Source organism: Desmodus rotundus, chromosome 3 (genome assembly GCF_022682495.2).
Source record: "Desmodus rotundus isolate HL8 chromosome 3, HLdesRot8A.1, whole genome shotgun sequence".
Taxonomy (NCBI): Eukaryota; Metazoa; Chordata; class Mammalia; order Chiroptera; family Phyllostomidae; genus Desmodus; species Desmodus rotundus.
Genome location: NC_071389.1, coordinates 188005030 through 188024867, shown reverse-complemented (window position 1 = coordinate 188024867; position 19838 = coordinate 188005030). Strand labels below are relative to the sequence as shown.

Here is a 19838-nt window from a genome sequence, read left to right as displayed (position 1 = left end):
TTCATGGTGACCCAGTGTCCCTGATGGATGTTGTCCCAAACGAAACATGGTCTCTACCTACAGTGGCGTGTTATTCAGCCTGCAAAAGGAAAGAAATTCTGACACATGCTACGATACGGATTAGCCTTGAAAAGGTTATGCTAAGTAAAATAAGCCAGAAACAAAAAGATGCGATATGATTGCCCCTTTATGAGGCGCCTGGACCAGTGAAGCTCATGGCCAGAGAGTAGAGTGGTGGGTATCAGGGGCTGGGGGTGGCTGGGGTGGGGGGGGAGTTGCAGTTCAGTGGGTACGGAGTTCCAGTTCTGCGGGATGAAAAGAGTTCTGGAGAGACAGATGTGCCGATGGTCACACCGCGACATGAACAAACTTAATATCTGAACCGTATACTTAAGAGTGGTTAAGATGATAATTTTTATGTTGTGTGTATTTTACCACAATAAAACTGAGTAAACAACCCCCCCCCCCCCCCCGCCAATGTACATGTTTTGCTAGAGGTTGCTCACCACCTTTGCCAGTGCTCCATGGGATTAGCCGATGAAAGACCAGAAGCTACCGAATGTGCCAGGGGGTGTTCCATCTGCCACACTGCCCCTGAAAGGCACTCACTCGGCTTGCAGCTCAGGGTGGCTGCGTTGAGACCAGGCTCGGGCCAGAGCAACAGAGCCGTCTCTCTGCTTCTTTGTGCCATTTGTTTGCCGTCATCATCCATTTGGCGCAAAAGGAACTCACTTTGTAAATTCATACCCACTCTTTTTCCGCTTTGGGGAAGTATGTAACTGACTAGGTAAGGGCCCTTCCGTTTATATTTTAAAGTCTACAGTTTAGTCTCCTCACTCTCTTTGTGAGTGGTTGCCATTCTTTTCTTTTGCCTTGTAAGTATTTGTTTTATTCTTAGCACTTTTTTGAAGTGGTTGCAGGGCATGCCGCGATCCCTGTTAAGCTTCTGATAGTCTTCTGTTTATGTTGAGTGATGACAGACGTCCCAGTGTCCCGGTGACCATGTGCATGTGATTGATACCCCTCGGGCTTGCCGTCCGGCGGGGGTGCGTTCCCGGGCAGCTTTCGGAGATGTGCTGGCTCTTAGCAATTTTCCATCACGGGAGTGTTTCTTTGAGAGCCTCACATACTCTCCTCAGGTGGTAGAAGGGGAGACAGACTTCACTGCCAATGCCATTTCTAAATATAAACTTCTTATTTAAACAGGCTACTAGAACTTCCCTTGGAAAGCTTATCTGTGGAAGAGCTTTTAGGCACTCTGTAAGTGATCCCGCCTCGTGTACTTCATCGCGTGGTAGCGCTCGAGAACGGCATCTGCCGTGACGGCCCGTTGATTTTGTCAGGCCAGGGGTCTTGCATGTTAGGTGCCCGAGAGCTTGGGACTAGCGGCTTCTCCCTTCCTCAGGGCTAGTTCTCGTCGACTGTCTGCCTTCAGATTTCTTAAAATGTTGTTGTTTCCTTCCTCAGTTTGGTTTTATTTGCAAAAGAAAAAGAAGGCAGGGTTATTGTCTCATTAGTTTCTTTGTCAAAATCAGTGAAGAAATGGAATCAGTGAATCTTGACTGTTTGGGTTTTCAGTAGAGTCGGCCGTATCTAGGCTGTCAATGGGAAATTCACTCGCCCATTCATTCACTCATTCGTGCCTCCGCCTTCACTGGCCTGGGAGTTCCGTGAGGGGATGTAAAGGCTTGGTTCCAGCTTAGGGTAATGAGGTTCAGGGGTCAATCTCCCTGAAATTTTCTGCAAAATCTCTATTTTTCTGGGGAAAGGATCCTAGAGCTTCTGTTAGTTTTTTTTCTTTTTTTTTTTTAATTATTTTTTTTATCCCCATCCAAGGACATTTTTTCATTGCTTTGAGAGCGAGAGGAGGGGAGAGAGAAAAACATTGATGCAAGAGAGAAGCATCAATTGGTTTTCTCCTGTACACACGCGCAGACCGGGGTTATACACACCCACAGAGCGGGCATCGTACACACCTGCAACCTCTAGTTTAGGGGCGGTGCTCTGACCACTGAACCACACCAGCCAGGGCGTGTTAGGTTTTCAAAGGGCTCCAAGCCCCGAAGCTTAAGGGACCTTCTGAAACGCTCAGAGTTGCACCTGGGACCGGCCCCTGATTGGAGCTGTCACCCTGCTAGATTGGTACCTTGTGAGTATTTCCGGTGGCCCTTGGAACACAAGTGGATAGCGTGGGCCATTCCTAGTCTGAAGGAAGTGAGTTGAAGGGAGAGGGGAAGCACCGTCGACTCTAAAGCACTGAAGTTTGAAGGACTGAATCCATTTATTTTTGAAAAAAACAATGCACCGTTCTCCAATGTTTGTTGATTCCCATAATCCTGGGGAAGGGAGCCAAGAGCATAGATTCCAGAGCTAAACTTCCTGGGTTCAAAGCCCAGCTCTGCCATTTAGTTGGTGTGTGTCCTTCAGCAGATTATATCATTTCTGTGTGACTCTAGTGTCCTCATATATAAATGGGATAGAGTACTTGCCCCGTAAGGATGACGTGAGGTAATAATACGGGTGCTTGTGACGGCATGTAGTACGTGGTAAGGGCCTAGTCAGCATTAGCTGTTCTGGTGGAGCCAGGAGGTGGTCTTCGGTAACGGAAAGAATGGTGGGGAATACAGACGGTCCCACTTAGCAGTACCATGTGGGCAGTCCAGCGTCTGTGTGCCGCGTGGTGGTTTCGAACCCAGCTCCAGAAAGACGCCCGCCTTCCGCGTTCGTCTGCTTGTGAGCTGTTCCAAGTAAACTCTGGTGCACCAGCCTCATAAAAGGTGAAAGAATGTCATTACATGTCCTTTTAGCAAAAGAGGATGGTTTGTGTTCCTGTCACAAAATGTCTCATGGTGAGGTTCTTCCCAGTCGCCGCCCCCCTGTGAAACCGTGTACATAGGGCGATGTCGGCTGTGCCAGCTGAGAGCAGTCTTGGCAACAAACACGTGAAATACTCGCCGTTGTTTTTCTGGGTGATGACATGACAGTTGTGATACTTGAATTCAATGATCTGTTTATTTTCTAAAATCTGTAACCGACCTGTATTGTTTTATAAACAAAACAAATCTTTCTGTGATGTTAAAGCTAATATTCTGTTTCAAGAACAGTTTTATCAAGATGTTATTTACATACCCTACAAATCACCCACTTAACATCTCCTACTCAGGTTTCCTAGTGTATTCACAACTCTTCAACCGCCCCCGTAATCAATTTTAGAACATTTTCGTCATCCCGAAAAGAAATTCTGTACCCTCACCAGAACCTCTACTTCTCCCGACCCCACGGTCCTAGGCAAACGCTACTCTCCTTTCTGTCTGTGTGGCTTTGCCTGTTCTAGACATGCCGTGCGGAGGGGATCGTACACGCGGTGCATCGTGACTGGCTTCTTCCACTCAGGATTGTGTGTTCCAGGCGAAGCAGATTGCTCTTGCACTTTTGTTTGCTCGTTGTGTTGGAAATTCATACTAACCCTTATTTATCACATGGTATGATGTATTTGGTCCCTTTGTCTCTAGAATTGGTTCCTTCAATTATGAGCAACTTGCTGAATCCAGATGCCATTTTCTCCAACAACGAGATGAGCCTGTCGGACATCGAGATCTACGGCTTTGATTATGACTACACCTTGGTGTTTTATTCAAAGCACCTCCACACACTGATATTCAACGCCGCTCGGGACCTTCTGATCAACGAGCACCGGGTAAGAGCGCGGGGACTGCCCTCTTCCCCTCCCACCCCTCAGGCGTTTGAAGAGCAGCCGCGAGCTGACCTGGCCTCAGGCCTGGCACATGATGTCACTTAGAAAATTGTGGCTGAATGGATGAGGAGATTTTGTTCCATTCCAAATGACTCCGCCAGGAAGATAGGTTTTTTTTTTTTTAATTAACCATTTTATTGAGGTATGATGACATGTAAAAAGCTGTACATAGTTAACATATACACTTCCATGAGTCTGGGGATAAGTACCCACCCGTGAAACCATCACCCACATCAAGGCCACAGACTCTCCATCACCTCCCAAAGTTTCCTCCTGCCCCCTTTATTGTTGTTACTGTTACTTGTGTGTCTGTGTGTGGTGGGAACACTTCACATACGATCTACCCTTTTGGCAATTTTTCAGTATAGAGTACAATGTTTGCTGTAGGTACCGTGCTGTGTGATAGAGTTTTGGGACTTACTTATCTTTCATAACTGAAATTTTGTACCCAGAAGATAGTTGGTTGGTTTTTTTTTAATCTTTAGGTATCCATCAGTGGAAATTCATCTACAAAAACAAGTTTGTGCTCTCATTTCTCACAGAGCAGCAACATAGCTTCTTTCCAAGTCTGAGGAAGTGGCAGCCTGTTGAGTTCTGGTTAGAAGGAATTCTTCAAATGTTAGGCATTGTGTCTACAGTAGCCAGTGTTGGGGCTGCACCAGCCCCTGTGGTTCTTATTACAGTTGCAAGGCACCCTTTGGTAATAACCATCAGGGAACTTCAGAAAGATACAGCTTTATTATTTACAAGACCTAGAAACTACACCGCACACCTGGGGCCACACAGCAAGGTGGACGTCGAGAGAGCGTGTGTTCCGGGGCCTGGGGTTCTGCTTTTATTGGGGTTGAGGATGGGGGGCCTACAGTGTCCTCGGCTCACTCTTTATTGGTGAATTTAAAACAAAGAACTGGATTTTAAAGCATGGGAAGAGAAAACAAGTAAGCAGCCCAAATGGTCATTGACTGATATCAACCATGATCTCTGAAACAAAGGAGCCACTGTAGGGGGCGGTGGCCTGGCCCTTTGCCTAGTCTCGTGGCTAGCAGTGTGTTTATTCCAGATTCTCAGGGGATGCCTCTTTGAAATGGGCACCTTGGAAACCAAGCCTCAAGTCAGGTACTCACATTACAAAAAAGCAAAATCAATGTCAGGGCTTACACTACACAATGTTTTACCCTCATCACTGATTGGAATCATGTTCTCTTGCAAAGAATATTTGAATGTCTTCTGGTTCATGGTGTTGTTGAGATCCTAGAATAAGGAAGGAGAAAAGAACCACTCAAAGCCTAGCATGCTTTTCTCTAGGCTGGTGTGAGTAGAGTTTTCAGGAGCCAGGATGGGAAGCACCCTCAGAGCTCATCTGGAGTCATGCCCTTGGGGGACCCCTGCAGCATCCCGAGAAGTGCTTCTGGTGTCTCGGTCTCAGGCCCTGGTGCTTACTCTGGGAGGCAGTTCTGATTTGGGGGAGAGTCATCCATGAGTTGAACAATTCTGCCTTCACAGAGATTTCCCCACCCATCTCTTTTCCTTCATCCCTTCGCACAGCGCTTAAACCCTTACTAAGTGCCTCTTCTCTGCCAAGCCCTATAACAGAAACTGGGAGGATGAAGACAGGAAGGACCCAGGTTCTGCCCTCAGAGACCCGGCAGTCCAGTCAGGGAGTCAGTCCTGCAGGCAGATGAGTTACAAAGCCACCTGGTGGAGCCTCTGCAGACTTCTGACCCGAGATGGGGGGATGTGTGGGGGGTGCTTGGGACAACTTTCTCTGCCTGAGGGAATTGCAAAAACATCAAGGAAGGTGATATTTCAGCAGAGTCTGGAAGGAGTTTGTCAGCAAAGGTGGGCTGGGGGTGGGTGGAGTGGGTGGGTGTGAGTAGCCTAGAAGCAAAAACTTGACTGTTTAAGTAATAGTTGCGTGTGGTACAGACCAGCCGCTGTGCCCTCTGAGGCTTCTCTTTCCCTAGGATGATCATTCTTAGTTCTTTCAACCCTTTGCATTTGACCTCTTTTTACCATCTTAAATTTTTTTTTTAATTTAGTAATTTGAGGTTGAGAAAAGAGAGAAACATGGATTTGTTGTTCCACTTATTTCTGCATTCATTGGTTGCTTCTTGTATGTGCCTTGGCCGGAAATCGAACCTACAACGTTGGTGTCTAGTGATGATGCTCTACCCAACTGAGCTACCCGGTCAGGGCTCTTTTTATCATCTTGGTCACCCTCCTTTGTGTGTGCTCTGGTCTATTCCTCTCAGATGTAAGCGCTTGAACGGGAGTTGTTACTGCAGGTGGGGTCTGACTAGTGTGGAATAGAGGGAGACCATCACCTCCCTGGTTCTGGATTCCATGCCTTTATTAATGCTGCCAAAGTTCCCATTGGTTTTGGATCCTCACCATTTGATGCAATATATTCCCTTCAGTTTTTGGTTATCAGTGGATTTAATAAGCAACTCAATTTGTTCTCATCCAAAATGCAGAAAATGGTATTTGCCAAAAATAACTTGACTTCTGACACTAAGCCACTGGCTATCTTTCTTAGTTATGGCCACCGTACCAGAGGGCAGCCCGTCTAGCCACCAGCCATTCAGCAACATCTCTCCCTTTGTTCAAGAGATTCTCTTCTGTCTCACCCAGGGTCCTGTCCCTTGACTCTGAGGATGGAAGCAGAATAAGAGCTGGTCCTGCCCTTCTTCTCCCATCTGTGAACCTGCACCACCTCTCTAGCACCCCACCGAGAGGTGCAGCTGAAGGGGCGTGGGTGTGGATGCTGGCGTTCTAGTCCCAGGTCATATGCTGCGACTTGGTATCACTTGTAAAACTAAGGTTCTTACTGACAGCACCGTCTGCTGCTTGTCTGCTACGTCCCAAAAGCACAGGTTCTAGAACCTGACTCGCTGGGGTTCAGATCCTGGCTTTATCATTTCCAGTCTACGTGAAAACCCTGCAAATAGATGTCTCTGTTTTACTGTTGAGGAAACGGAGGCTTTTGGAGTGAAGCCAGTGGCTCCAGGCCACAAGGTCAGTGGGAAGCAGGATTTGAGCTGAAGTCCGCTCATTTCCAAGGTGCAGATGCTCTCCCTTTACTCCCCCTTGCCCCCTGTGGTTTCTACCCTATGGGTTTATTTTTCGTACGAAAATAAAATGTTCACGAAGATAAAAAATTTAGGAAGATAAAAACACGAAATTCAGGGGAAAAGAGGTTACAATGATTATGATTAGGAAAGCTCCTAGATTTAAGATCATTGAGATTTCATTCCCATTATGTATGTTTGTTGCTTGGATAAGAGAAATGTGTCATAACACTAATTATATTGGGCATATTAATAGAGTCAATTATGCTTATGCGCATTTTTTCCTCTTGCTTTGGATCTGAAAATAATTCTTCCAAGATGCTGTTGAATGCATTGGCTTTGGCACTGTTTTTCCTGCCAAAGACTGCGTGTACTTGTAGAGCTGGAAAGACATCTGCTTTGAGATGCAGTAATAGAACAGTAAGTGGGCAATTCAGCATCTTCCCGAAGAGCAAATGTAAAACTTCCAGCTTCTTCTTAATTACCCTTTTTCTTTCTTTCTTTTTTTCTTTTTTTGTTTCTTTTATAAGAACATGCTTTCACAAAAACAGAAATAAAAAATACTGGCTAACTACCGTATCTGTACTTCATTTCAGATGTCCACTGCGGGACAGAAAGGGAGTCTTAGAAGAGTTCTTGAGTTCGTGTCCTACATTCCCACCTTGCTCAGTGTCCCAATCATTGATTGACACCGAAGTTTCCCTGGTGTTCAGTCTGAAGCCTAACATCAGCCGTGGCCCCTGATCTTCTCCTCCATTCTACATCTGATCGCTCAGCAAATGCTGTGGGTCCTCTCTCTCTTTTTTGAAAACAAATAATCTTTTAATTTGAGAGGAGTCTTAGGTTTACAGAAAAGTTGCAAAGGTAATACAGAGAGCTCCTGTCTTGTGTATCCTACGCCTAGTTTCCCCTAATGTTAGCATGTGAACATTTTTTTTATTGTTCTTTTGAAATGATTATAGAGTCACAGAAAGTTGTGTAGGTAGTATAGAGTGGTCCTCTATCCCTTCCACCTAGTTTTACCCATTGGTTACATCTTAAATAACTAAAGTATAATAGTTAAAAAATGAGAAAACTGATATTGGCATACTGGGTCTGTGTAGTTCTGTGCCGTTTTGTCACACGTGTAGGTTCATGTAATCAGGAACAGCATTGATGAATTCCTTTCAATGCCAAGGTTCCTTTTACCAGCTGAGTTTCTGCGGTGACAGAGCCGGTAAGCAGTAAGGTCCACACTCCGTCCACGACGTTACCATGGTACATTTATCAGAACCAAAGACGCAGAGGTAATGAATTATTATTAACTGAAGTCTGGACTTGATTCAGGCAGCCTTAGTTTTTACGTAATGTCCTGTTCCTGCTCCTCTTGGCTGTGAGTTTCTCAGCCTGTCCTTGTTTTTGAGAACCCTGCCAGGTTGGAAGGGTACTAGTTGGGATGCCCTTGTCTTGGGATTTATCTGATGTTTTTCTTATGGTCAGACTGGGGTTATGGGTTTGGGGGCGGAAGACCACCGAGGTAAAGTGCCAGGTCATCACCTCTTATCCAGGGGACATACCGTCAATGTCACTTGCCTGTGATGTTGGCCTTGACGAGGTCACGTCTGTCATCACGTCTCACTGTCAGGTTTCCCGCTCACTCTGTGCAGACACGAGCGCTCTCATGCGTGCAGAGGGTGCACACGCAGTGTGTATCCCCACTGCGTGCACCCGCTTCTCACCTCTCCCGCTGCTGCCACCCTCACCTCCCGCCCGGCGGTGCAGTGGCCTCCTGACTTGTTCCCCTGCTTCTCCGGTCTTGCCCCTTAGTCCGCTCTCCATTTGGCAGCAAGGATGAACCTTTAAATCTTAATCATGTCACCCCTGGGCTCCACCCCCACCCCCACCCAGCCTTCCCATCACACTTGTAATGATGAAGAAGACCTCCAGGGCTCCCAGGCCCCCACTTGCTCGCCAGCCTCTCCTCCTGCCTGCCCTCTCTCTGTTGCAGCCACACCAGGCTGCTTGCTGCTCCTCCACCTCCCAGACACAGGGCTGCCTCTGGGCCTTTGCCATTTCCTCTGCTTCGGAACGTCCATCTGAGCTGCCCGAGCCCTTGCTTCTCTTGGTGTTTTCAGCTCTCTGAACCCTTGGACTGCATTTTCTTTGTAGTACTTGCCCCCATCAGGCATGATACTGTGTTTTTTTTACTTGCTTATGGTCTGTCTTCCCACAGTAGAGTGGGAACTTCTTAGGGTCGGGGACTGTGTCAGTTGTGTTCATGGCCATATTCCCAGGCCCTGGCAAGAGTATGTGTTCAGTACATACGTGACGTCTTTGGTGAACTCCACAGTGACGCGAGGGACTGTGCCGGGCGTGTACCTCTCATTCTGGTGTAGATCATTTGCCCTCACTGACTGTTCTGTGTGGACTTCGCAGAGTTTTGCCTTTACGCCCTTCTGCCCTGCCTTGAATTAGACTAATAATTTAGGCTCCTTTAAATAGCAAGCTGAGCCCTCTGAAAATGGATGTACTTATAGGCATCTGGACCTTGGGAACTCACGGGCAGTGTTGTAGCGTCGAGGTCACGAGCTGCAGCCAGAGCTTTGTCATTAGCCGGGAATGGGTGCATGGCCAACCGCAGATCGGTGGGAATGGCACCCATGGGGGCTCCGGGGTTCTCCACAGTGTTTTAGTGCTAACTTTCCTCGAATCTGTCGGGGACATTTCTGCAGCATGTGCCGGGAACCTTGATCTTGCCTTGTCCACACACACCAGCCTTCCCAGATTGCACCCAGCGCTGGAACAGATCCAGGTACTGAAGGACACCAGCCTGGGCCTAAATAAGAAGATTTTTTAAATAAAAATCCTGAGTGAAAATCTTGCATCTATTATATTTCTTCCTGCTTTTAGGGACACCAGTAATCTTCATGACATGTGAGGTGAGTCCTACTTTTCAGGTGGAAAGTTTCTAACCTATGAAAGGTCCAGAAAATCTAGCCATAGGCCACTGGAGAGAAGTATGGTCTCCTGGCCATTGGGAGCAGCTTTGGCTTCCTCGACCGGATGTTACTGTGACCGGTTATTCCTAGAGATGCTGTGTGCGCGAGCCGGTGTGTGTGTTGGAAAGGGGCCTGTCACGGGGACCTTTGGGACTTGGCTGCTTGCATGGGGAATCCCAGTTTAGGGCCAGGAGTGGAGCATAGACATCACCCCGATGCAGCATTTCATTTTCCATATGAAGGGAGAGGCCAGGAAGGTTAAGTGACTCACCTAAAGTCCTCCAGGAGAGTAGCAGGGGCTAGAGGAGGGGCTCTGAGAGCCCAGGTCTCCTGATTCCCCATCCAGTGAAGCAATTCAGTTTCCTTGAGCGGTTGCTGTGTGCTGGGGGGACTGTCCTGGTCCCCCACTGGCATCCTTTGGCTTAATCCTCTCTACTTTCACGTAGGGCGGGGCTCTTGTTATTCTCGCCTTGGAAATGAGAAAATTGAAGCTCAGAGAGACATGATCTTGCAGCGACCACATGGTAGGACTAGAATTTGACACCCGCTGCCCCAGCCCTGGGGCCTGCATTCTTTATCAGGTGTTGTCCTGTGAAGGCTCCTTCAGCTGCTTCTGTCAGTTCTCCAGGTTCTGCTGTGGTCTCTGGACCATTTGAAAACCACTGTGTGTCTATCAGGAGTAGCTCCCCAGGAAGCAGCGAGGGACAGATAAGCCTTGTTTCAGGAAGGAGCCGCCAGACCTTTGAGCAGTCCATGTTCAGAGTTACGTACTCTCTCTTGTTCACGCTGTCTCTTAGCTAAAATAGTCAGCAGTCCCCTTGCCACCGTGAGTCCTCTCAGCAAACTCACTGTGCCACCTGATGTGGCCGGTACTGCTGTCACAAGAGGCGGTGAGCATCTAGTATGTGGCTTCAGGGTTGGTTGTGGGGGTGGGTTGGGGCGGACCTGGGTTCGAGTCCTGGCCTGACCTCTGTTTATCTCTGAGAGCCTGGGCAGGCTCCTGGGCTCTCCTCCTCAGACTGCCCAACAGGAAAGCGAAAATGAAGTGCCCTTGTGCTGGGGGAGTAAATGGAGCCACAGAGGGTGTCTGGACCAGTGTGGCACATGGCTCAGGAAAAGCCCCTCTCTCAGGAACCTGTTAAACACCTTCCTCCTGTCCTTTCCCTTAGTCGTCACTCCCAAGGTAAAAGGAGACTCCAGTGGGTGGTGTCCCATGGCCTCACTTCGGGGGAGGGACGAAGTGTCCAGCGTCCTGTGGGGCGTGTGTTGGGTTCTGGGGCGGGAAGTGTGTGAACTGTGTACAGTGTTCTGAAATCTTGGGAACGCCCATGAGCAGGAATATCATGTAGTGATTTCTTGGCACGCACGGCAGGTGTTAGATAAATGAGCCTGAAAGTGACATTTGAGTCAGCACTTCATGCAGCCGGAATCGAAAACGTGCTGTCTGTGGTTCAGCCTGGTGGTACTGGGACATTTTCTCACGCCAGTGTGCCCTCGGCCATGAGGAGTGAGTGGCGCAGCCTTGCGAAGAGGTTTCCTGTGCATATGGATTATTGCCTAGGTGTGGTTTTTTTTGAGAGGCAACAAGAATTTATTTGAGATCACAGAATTGCAATGCTAGTATGCACTGGCACAGGCAGAAACCCAAATGGTGTTTCTATTATGTAGCCACGGCAAGGGGATTTTGTGAGGAAGGGGAGGGAAATAATTACACAGATAGAAGAAAGAAGATCCTATCGGGGGCAATAAACCATTCTTCTTTAGCTATACAATAGCACCGCTTCTAACGAATGTCTGTAATCACGCCATTGTGGTCAGGTCTGCTCTCCCGACAGCTGTTGGGAAGATGATGTGGGTTTGACCCGGTCCAGAGGTGGTTTTGCCCAAGTCAGACATTCTACAGGTTCAAGGAGCAAGGCATGCAAGGCATCTGGGATGGTGGCTCCAACTCTGTTTGCAGATGGCTCTGTTTGTGTCATTTTTCACAAGCTCCATGCAGCCGAAGAAGCTTCTGTGCCAGGCAAGCCTGTCAGTGGCTCCCAGTCTGCCAGGGCTCTGCTTTTGGGGAGACATGCAGACTCCAGAATGACGAGCCTATGGATTATCTTCCCTCTCAGGATTCTGGGAATGGTAATCCAGGTACTCGGTGTAGTAAACCTGCACTCCCCCCGCAGCCCCCACCGAACCCCGAACCCTGCCCCTGCACTGCAGTCTGTGCTGCCCGGCAGGGGTGTCCCACCTTTCGGCGTCTCTGGGCCACACTGGAGGAAGAGTTGTCTTGGGCCACACGTCAAATACAAAAGCACTAATAAAAACTGATGAACAACAAAAGGTTTTAAGTAAATTTACACTTTTGTGTTGGGATGCACTGATAGCCGTCCTCAACTGCGTGCACCTGCGGGCTGCAGGTTGGGCGCCCCTGCCCCAGAGCCTTGCAGGGAGTGTAGTCCGGAGGTGTTCCCTGCGGCCGCAAGCGTTTTTGCTGCAGGAAGGCAGGCACCTAGGTTTTTACTTAGTCATTTTACTTAGGCAGTTATTGTGATTGGAAGATTCTGGTCACATGGCCTCTCTAGACTCAGGAGTAGATGTTCTGTCCTGCACATCTGTGCTCTGAGGGTGGATCGTGTGGGGAGAGCAGCGGCCCGAGCCTAACTCCTCACCCACCACACCCCAGCTCTGTGGCCCGGGCCAGGTTGTTTCATCTGGTGCCTTTGATGTCCCGTCAGTGAAATGGGAATGGCAGGGCAAGCCGTGCTCGGTAGCTCAGTGCTGCCAGCGGGGTAGCTGGTGTTCCAATTCTGAGCCTCGGCGGGGAGGGAAGGACTTGGGTGCCTGGTGCAGTAGAGAAGGAGGGAGCTGCTATTTTTGTTTGCATCGTTTGAGGAATGGCTTAATAACCAGGAAATACCAGGGGAGCTGAGCTGCCCCCAAAAGCCGTGCATGTTCTGAATCAGTGTTGGAGCAGTAACTGGGAGCCACGTGCTGAGAAAGGGCCCCTCTGTGCCTGAGTCTGGGGATGCTGTTCTGACAGTTGTCACGTCCCTCCAGCCCGTGGAGGGTGAGCAGTGGCCTGCTGTCCAAATGAGAAGTGTAATGAAAGCTATGTGGAGGGGCCCCTTTGAAAAGTGTTCAGTCCTGGTGTCTTCATGAAACCTGGTAATGGGCTCATTGTGGGGCTGCGACATGGAGGTGCTCACATGTGAGCTGAATGGTGGGTGACACTGTACTAAGGAAGGAAGAAGCAGATGTGTGTCTGGGGTCTGGGCCCTGGGAGTCTGGGGGCCGAGGGAAGGAGAGGAGGGGGCAGTGAAGATGAGGGAAGTTGGGGGGATGAGGGCCCCCCTGTGCTGGGCAGATGCACAGGGAGCAGGGCTGGGTGGAGGGCTCTGGGGCTGGGAGGCCCTGGGTCCAGAAGCAGAGGAACACGAAGTGATTCATCCCTTCTGACCCCACCTTCCCACCAGAGCGCGTCAGACACCTTGACCTTTGTACCAGGAGCAGGTCTGGCACTACCTTGAACCTAGTACACACTGTGTGAGCTAAAACCGGTTTCTTTCTTTTTTCTTAGTACCCCACCGAAATCAGGAAGTATGAATACGACCCCAATTTTGCGATTCGTGGACTTCATTATGATGTGCAGCGGGTAGGTTCAATCCTCATGTTTTTCTCCTTTAATGGTGTTTGGGGGTAAAATGTACTCTTGGTGCTTTTCTTTGCTCAACACATAAATTGATTTAAAATTCATGTTCTTTGGGGCTGCAAAACTGAATTCTTCAAAACATCTCTGCATCACGTCGTGTTCAAGAGACTGTGATTGGAAAAGCACGAACGCATGTAGCAATTCGGGAGATACTGTTTTATTTCCAGTAGGCCCTTTGGGGTTTGGAGGAACAGCCAGTCTCCGTGTCTTTCTGTAATGAGCGGCACAGTGCTTTAATCAGCCAGCGACAACGTCAGAAACTTGCCCGTGCCTCCTTGTTGTGACAGCCTCGTGTTGGCGGGATTTATAAGGACGCCTGGAATTCTCATTCAGTGCGCACATTGCTGTGCCTTATTAACATGTGCCTGTGTTTGTGTTTTTGAAGGCTGTATTGATGAAGATTGATGCGTTTCATTACATCCAACTGGGAACTGTCTACAGGTAAGAGTAAGCTCCCTGGCCCAGACCCTTAGTCCTTCTCTCCGGGGCTCTTACAGTTTTCTGCAGAGTAATCCATCCTAGGCATTGCTGCTCGACTGATTTACTTAAAGCACTTTCCTCAACCACCCTTCCTCTCTTCTGAAATCTGGGGACCAGAGCCCACCTCTCTTAGGTTTCCTGTTAGCTTCCTCTTTTTGCACACACAACTCCTTCACTTACTGGGTCGGTTGTGACTCTTAGCTGCAAGTGACTGAAACCCGGCTCAGGCTGGCTAAACGAAACACAGTATTGGCTCCCTGCTTGTATAGGCCAAGGGCAGTGCCGGGCGCAGGTGAGGCCGGCTCCAGGGTCCAAACTGATGCTGTCAGCACTCTCTCCATCTCTGGGCTCTCTTGCTCTCAGGGACAGCTCCCCCTGCAGCAGGCCCCTCCCAGGCTTTCCAGGTCGAGAGGCAAAGGGGAGTTTCTTTTCCCTACAGTTTCAACTGGTCTCAGAGGGAGTGGATGCTGGGCAGGTACAAATAACATGTGTCCCTTTCCCTACAGTTCTCTTTCCCCCCGCTTGGCATCTGTTCACGCCGGCAGCCCTTCTACGAGGATGGTTTCCTTCTCTGCTTCTTGAAATCCCAGCCCTCCTTCAGGGCCGACTTGTGGCGAGGCCTCCCCTCACCCTTCAGCCTGAAATGGTTCTTTTCTCTGCTCTTCTGGGGCCCCACGACCCTGTGCTCTTAATTGTCCTGTGCGGCCAGGTGCCTGTGACTGTGGATAGAGAGAGCAGTGGCTTCCGAAGGATGGGGTCAGGCCTAGCGTGGAGGCAGGGAACTCATCTGCAGAATTCTTCTACCTTTTGTATTTTCCTTCCAAGTGTTAAAACCTGAGGGGTGTGCACAGCTGACTGCTGCTACCTGAGCTCGAGCTGTTTTCCAAGGTCACCGTCTAGAATGATCTGGCTTAGTGCCAGTGTCTTATCTGACTTCGGGAACAAAGATAAACGGAAGTACAGTGCCTGTTTTGTTTTCAAAGGCTAGTAGTTGTAACAAGTTAATCAAGATCGGAGGCAAAATATTAATGAATCCACTTGGATATTTTTAAAAGTTATATGAGGGTGGAGAATGGAGGGAAGAGGCTGAAATTAAATTTCCACTAAAGTGACATATCAAATGTAAATTATTTTTTGTATGTATTTTAATATTGGCCAAGTGATTTTTTTTTTTTTTTACTTTGAGCAACTTACTTGTATTAGTAACTAAAATTCTCATTGAGTAATTTGTACTCCTATTGTAGCACAGTGTGCTGTGCTGTTCGGCCCATTCATTCTGTGGTCCCTCATCACGGTGTCTGTTTCTCAAGCACCTTCTCTTCTAAAGAAGGGGGTAGAGGAGCAGGCCTTCCCATTTAGCACTCTAGAGTGCGAGATTCCAGGTGAGGGAATACGAGACCATCAAGCCCCCGTAAACGCACCTGCTCTGGGCGCTGGTGGCAGAGGCAGGATGAAATCTAGCCACTGTGACTCAGAATTAATTTTTTCCTGTGTGCGGAGGAGCTGCATTCCCATGTAGAGTCTCTTGCAGCTCCAGCGGCAGGCAGGTGGTGGGCGTTACCTCGGCTTTTACGGATGAGGAAACTGGCTTTCACTGTCCCATAGCATCTGGGTCACCCCTCTCGGGGGTGGTGTCCAGACTTCCTGCCTTGTGTCCTGGGGTTTAGTCAACCTGCGTCTCGTACATGACTTTTTCTATCTTGGCACTGACCTTTGAGTAGAGTATCAGAGGGTCCAGGGTGATGGAGACAGAACCAAGCCTTTTTCACCCTAATATATTAAAAACATTAAAAAAAAAAAACCCACCCCAAAGTAAGGCCTTAGAAGGCCTTGCATCTTGTTGAGGGAAGCAGTGGGACATAGTGGTCGGAGAGCCACAAAGCTGGGGACCCAGTGCTGTCCCACCATCTTCTACTTGGGTGACCTTGGGGTAGGTACCTGACCTTTTTGTGCCTCAGTTGCCTCTGCTGGAAAAAAAGGAATAATAGTGCCTTTCCCCCAGCCTTGCCGAGAAGTAGGTGAAGGACTATGCGGAACTCATATCTGGCGTATAGTAGGTGCCGTGTAACTGTAACTATTATTTTTCTGCTCTTACTGCCATTAGAAGGGCAGCAGTAGTGATAGTAGCAGCGTTTTGCCTGCCACTTGTAGCAGTTACTGGTGGCACGTCTTGCCTCCTTGTGACAGTGTCTGACACCTCGGCTGGAAAACCCCAGCCGTTGCCAGAGGTGTGACAGTCGTTGCTCTCGCTGGCTGGGCTGTTCAACTGCACCACCTGTTGTTGTTCCAGGGGCCTCAGCGTTGTCCCCGACGAAGAAGTCATTGACATGTACGAGGGGTCCCATGTGCCTTTGGAACAGATGAGCGACTTTTACGGAAAGGTAATCAGAAATTCCTTATTTATTTGAAGCAGCCTGTGTTTTTCCTTCTCAACACATGGCCTGGGGGACTGAGGAGCTTGAGTCCCAGACTCTGGCTGCCCACAGGGAGCTGACAAGGAAATTGGGATTGTGTTTTGAGAGACCCAGGGCTTGAGAGATGAGTATGTTACAGGCTCCATGGGTTCTTTCCCGGTTCTCTTGCCTTTGCCCTTCCCTCCCTACCCGACGAAGGCTCTGTACACCTTCCTCGTACCTGCCCTCTTTGCCACCACCTCCCTGAAGTGACCCCACTTTCTGGATTAAGTCACCGGGGGCTGCCAGTGGGGTGGCTGTTGCCTTCCCTGAGATTGAGGGCAGCAAGTTACCCTGAGCCTGGAGGGAAGCCTCTGCTTCTCTGGCGTTTGTGGTTCTCTTTGCTCTCCGCATTTTTGCTTCCTGTCCTGTTGGATGCGTTGTCTTGTTTGCATTGTCAGAGCGCAGGGGAAGGTGGCCGGTCAGCCGGCAAACTGCTGTAATGTGCAGGCATTCAGAGAGAGGTTCTTCTTCAAGCTCACACAGAGGCTTGTGAGGGGCTCAACCCCAGGAGAGTTCAGTGGCTTTTTCTGCCATTCCAAGGGCAGCAGCCTATTTCCCGGTTCTCCTCTGAGTCTGATGAGAGCATGAGCTGGGAGTTGAATGGAGTGGAAAGGGGGAGGCAGGTTAGGCTTTGGAGGGGGGTCGGGGCATTTCCTCGGATGTGCCAGTTACACCTCCAGTGAAATGTCAGCTCTGTTGTGAGTGATAAGAAGAAGGTGAACATTTGTACTTTGCATTGTTAGAATTTCCCTTTTCTCATGAAGAGGGATGCAGATGTTGACCGGAACCCCCTCAGTGAAGGTCGCGTCTGGCTCTGCTGAGGTGTGGGCCTGCATTTCTAAAGTGTGCTGTGCTCCCCCCCCACCCCTGCAGAGTTCCCACGGGAACACCATGAAGCAGTTCATGGACATCTTCTCGCTGCCGGAGATGACCCTGCTGTCCTGCGTGAACGAGTACTTCCTGAAGAACAACATCGACTATGAGCCTGTCCACCTGTACAAAGACGTCAAGGTTGTGTTGGCAGTAGGAGGTTGCGCCTTTGCATCCCTGTTGCCTTTCTGTGGAAGGAACAGAATTTTTAGGCTCCTTTGTAGGTTAAGTGTTTGAAATAGTCCTTAGCCTGGGAGCTCTTGTGTTTGCGGTTTGTCCCTGAAAATTGTAAGATGTTACGTCAGGAGAATTGGGAATCAGTCAAATTTGTTGTTAAAAGAAGAGGGTGCTCATATTGTTTCCTGGATTGCTAATTCTTTCTGACCCAGGGCCAGGGCCAGGGCACCTGGCCAGAGGGGCGAGTGGTGACTATGGTCCAGCCTGTACCCAGCTCACCCGAGCCCGGCCCCCGGCGGGGGGGGACTCTACACAGAGATGTGGCGTTCCCGTCTCAGGCGGGGTGGCCCAGGGCCTGCAGTGCCCACAGGAAGCCCGTCTCCCCTGCGCACAAACGTTCCACGTGGGCTTGCTGAGGGCCTGCAGAAGCTGGGTGCTGAGATCCGCTCGGAGGGGGAGACAGGGAAATCTCAGTATTTATACGCATGTATATAACTGTGTATTTATAGGGTTTAATTCATGTTCATGTGTTTGTTTATTTATTTTTTTAATTGTTGTTCAAGTACAGTTGTCTCCATTTTCCCCCACCACTCATGTGTTTATATATATTCTTTAAACTGAACTCTTTTCAGTACTTAAAATGTTCATGTATTATTTATTTAATATATACTTCTCATATACTTCTAAGCATATTATAAAAATGTTTATATAAAATATATAATACATACTTATTTAAATATGTGATTTTTAAGAGATCAATATTCGTACACCACCATGTTCCAGTTGCATGTTTGTGACTGATTTGAAATTCTCACTGCTCTGCGTCATGGGTTTTAGGCAGATAAATGAATTACAGTTGCTCAGTGCCAGTCTGGTGTTAGGTGAACTGCATTTAAATATTTAGTTCCTAGTGTCCTTTTCGTGCACAAGTACTGCAGTTTTAAGAAACTTTAAGAACCACTTACAGTTACGTAGCCCTTTGTCCTCATGAGGAGAGTTGTTTGTTTACAAGGTCAGTTTTTGCCCTTAGTGTGTGACCACGGAGAGTGAGCGTGTAGGCGGGGTTTTTCTGTGTTCAGGCGTTGTTCTGCTGAGTGCTTTATGCTCATTAACTGATTAAATCCTCACCATAATGCCTTGAGGCAGATACTAGTATCGTCACCCTCATTTTGTAGAGAAACTGAGGCACAGAGAGGTTGTGTCACTGGCCCACAGTTAGACAGCTAGCAAATAGCAGAGCCTAGATTCCAAGCAGGAGGTTTGGCTCCGGCTCGCTCTTCACCGTTGCCTTCTGCTGACGTCACGTTGAAACAAGCCTGTGCTGGAAGGTGATCGAAGCTGAGTTTACAGCCCAGGGTGCACACGCTAGACAGAAATCGCCCACGGATTTTCTAAGGCTTATGGCCCAGGTGAGTGGTGTGTCTGCCACTCACCTGAGCCTGTCAGAGGGTGAGCTGCGTCCTCCTCCTCCTCGTGTCCGCAGGCTGGACCCTGTCTCTGCCTCAGTTACCCTCCCTCTGACAGCTCTTGCCTCGCTGGTGGTGCTGAAGCTGGTGGCGCTGAAGGAGGAGCATCCATCCTGTCCTCTGTCTCTGCCTCTTTTCCTAGATGGCGGAGCCTGCTGCTGGGATCTGGGGAAGGGCGCAAAGATGAAAAGCACAATAAGGCCCATGGCCCAGATGGCCTGGACTCACTTGTTCACGATACTGCATATAAATGATGGCTTATCACGTGGGGCTTTTTTCAGAATTATCCACACAGATTACCTCCTCCCAGTGACTCTTGTCAGGCTGCATTGAAAACTGCCACTGTCACCTAAGTTTTCCCCACAGGGGCCACCTGTGGTGAGCGGGCCAGAATTTGGGTTTCATTTGGTGCTCGGATGGCTAGGCTCCTAATGACGGATGTTACCATGAATGCCATTTCACTTGTATTGTCGCTCAGGCTCACACGTTCACTGATTAAAAACGTGTCTTGACAGGATTCAATCCGAGACGTGCACATCAAAGGAATCATGTACCGGGCCATCGAAGCAGATATTGGTACGTGCTCAGCATTACCACGAAGGTCGTCTTAGGCCTGCCCTTGGCCATGGCACCGTGCAGGCATTTTACTTCCCTTGCTCATGCTGAGCAGACGCTGTAGCACCTTTCTGAGTGGACCCTGCATCCTTGAGTCTCAGCGGTCTTCCTCCCCTTTGCCTTAGAACTTGACGTAATCCTGACTCCGAAGGAGAGGCACTGGCAGCTGCGGCCCCTTAGTTTTTCCCCCTTAGGTGGAGGAGGTGGGGTCTTGGCTACTGATGTGTCAGATGCTGACAGCCCGCCCTGACCCAGGCTTCCTTAAGACTCTTCC

The 19838-nt window shown here is 49.1% G+C and overlaps 1 protein-coding gene across 2 annotated transcripts in view; it reads left to right on the top strand.

Annotated features, from left to right (window-relative positions):
• The window catches only part of NT5DC3 (5'-nucleotidase domain containing 3), a 41579-nt gene that overhangs the window by 10399 nt on the left and 11342 nt on the right, over window positions 1-19838 (top strand). For both annotated transcript variants that reach the window (XM_024579522.3, XM_045187021.2), the window contains 6 exons: window positions 3513-3697; window positions 13369-13443; window positions 13886-13941; window positions 16271-16361; window positions 17310-17447; window positions 19465-19525. In XM_024579522.3, coding sequence (XP_024435290.2) covers window positions 3513-3697; window positions 13369-13443; window positions 13886-13941; window positions 16271-16361; window positions 17310-17447; window positions 19465-19525 — 606 coding nt within the window. The remainder of the gene's footprint in view (window positions 1-3512; window positions 3698-13368; window positions 13444-13885; window positions 13942-16270; window positions 16362-17309; window positions 17448-19464; window positions 19526-19838) is intronic.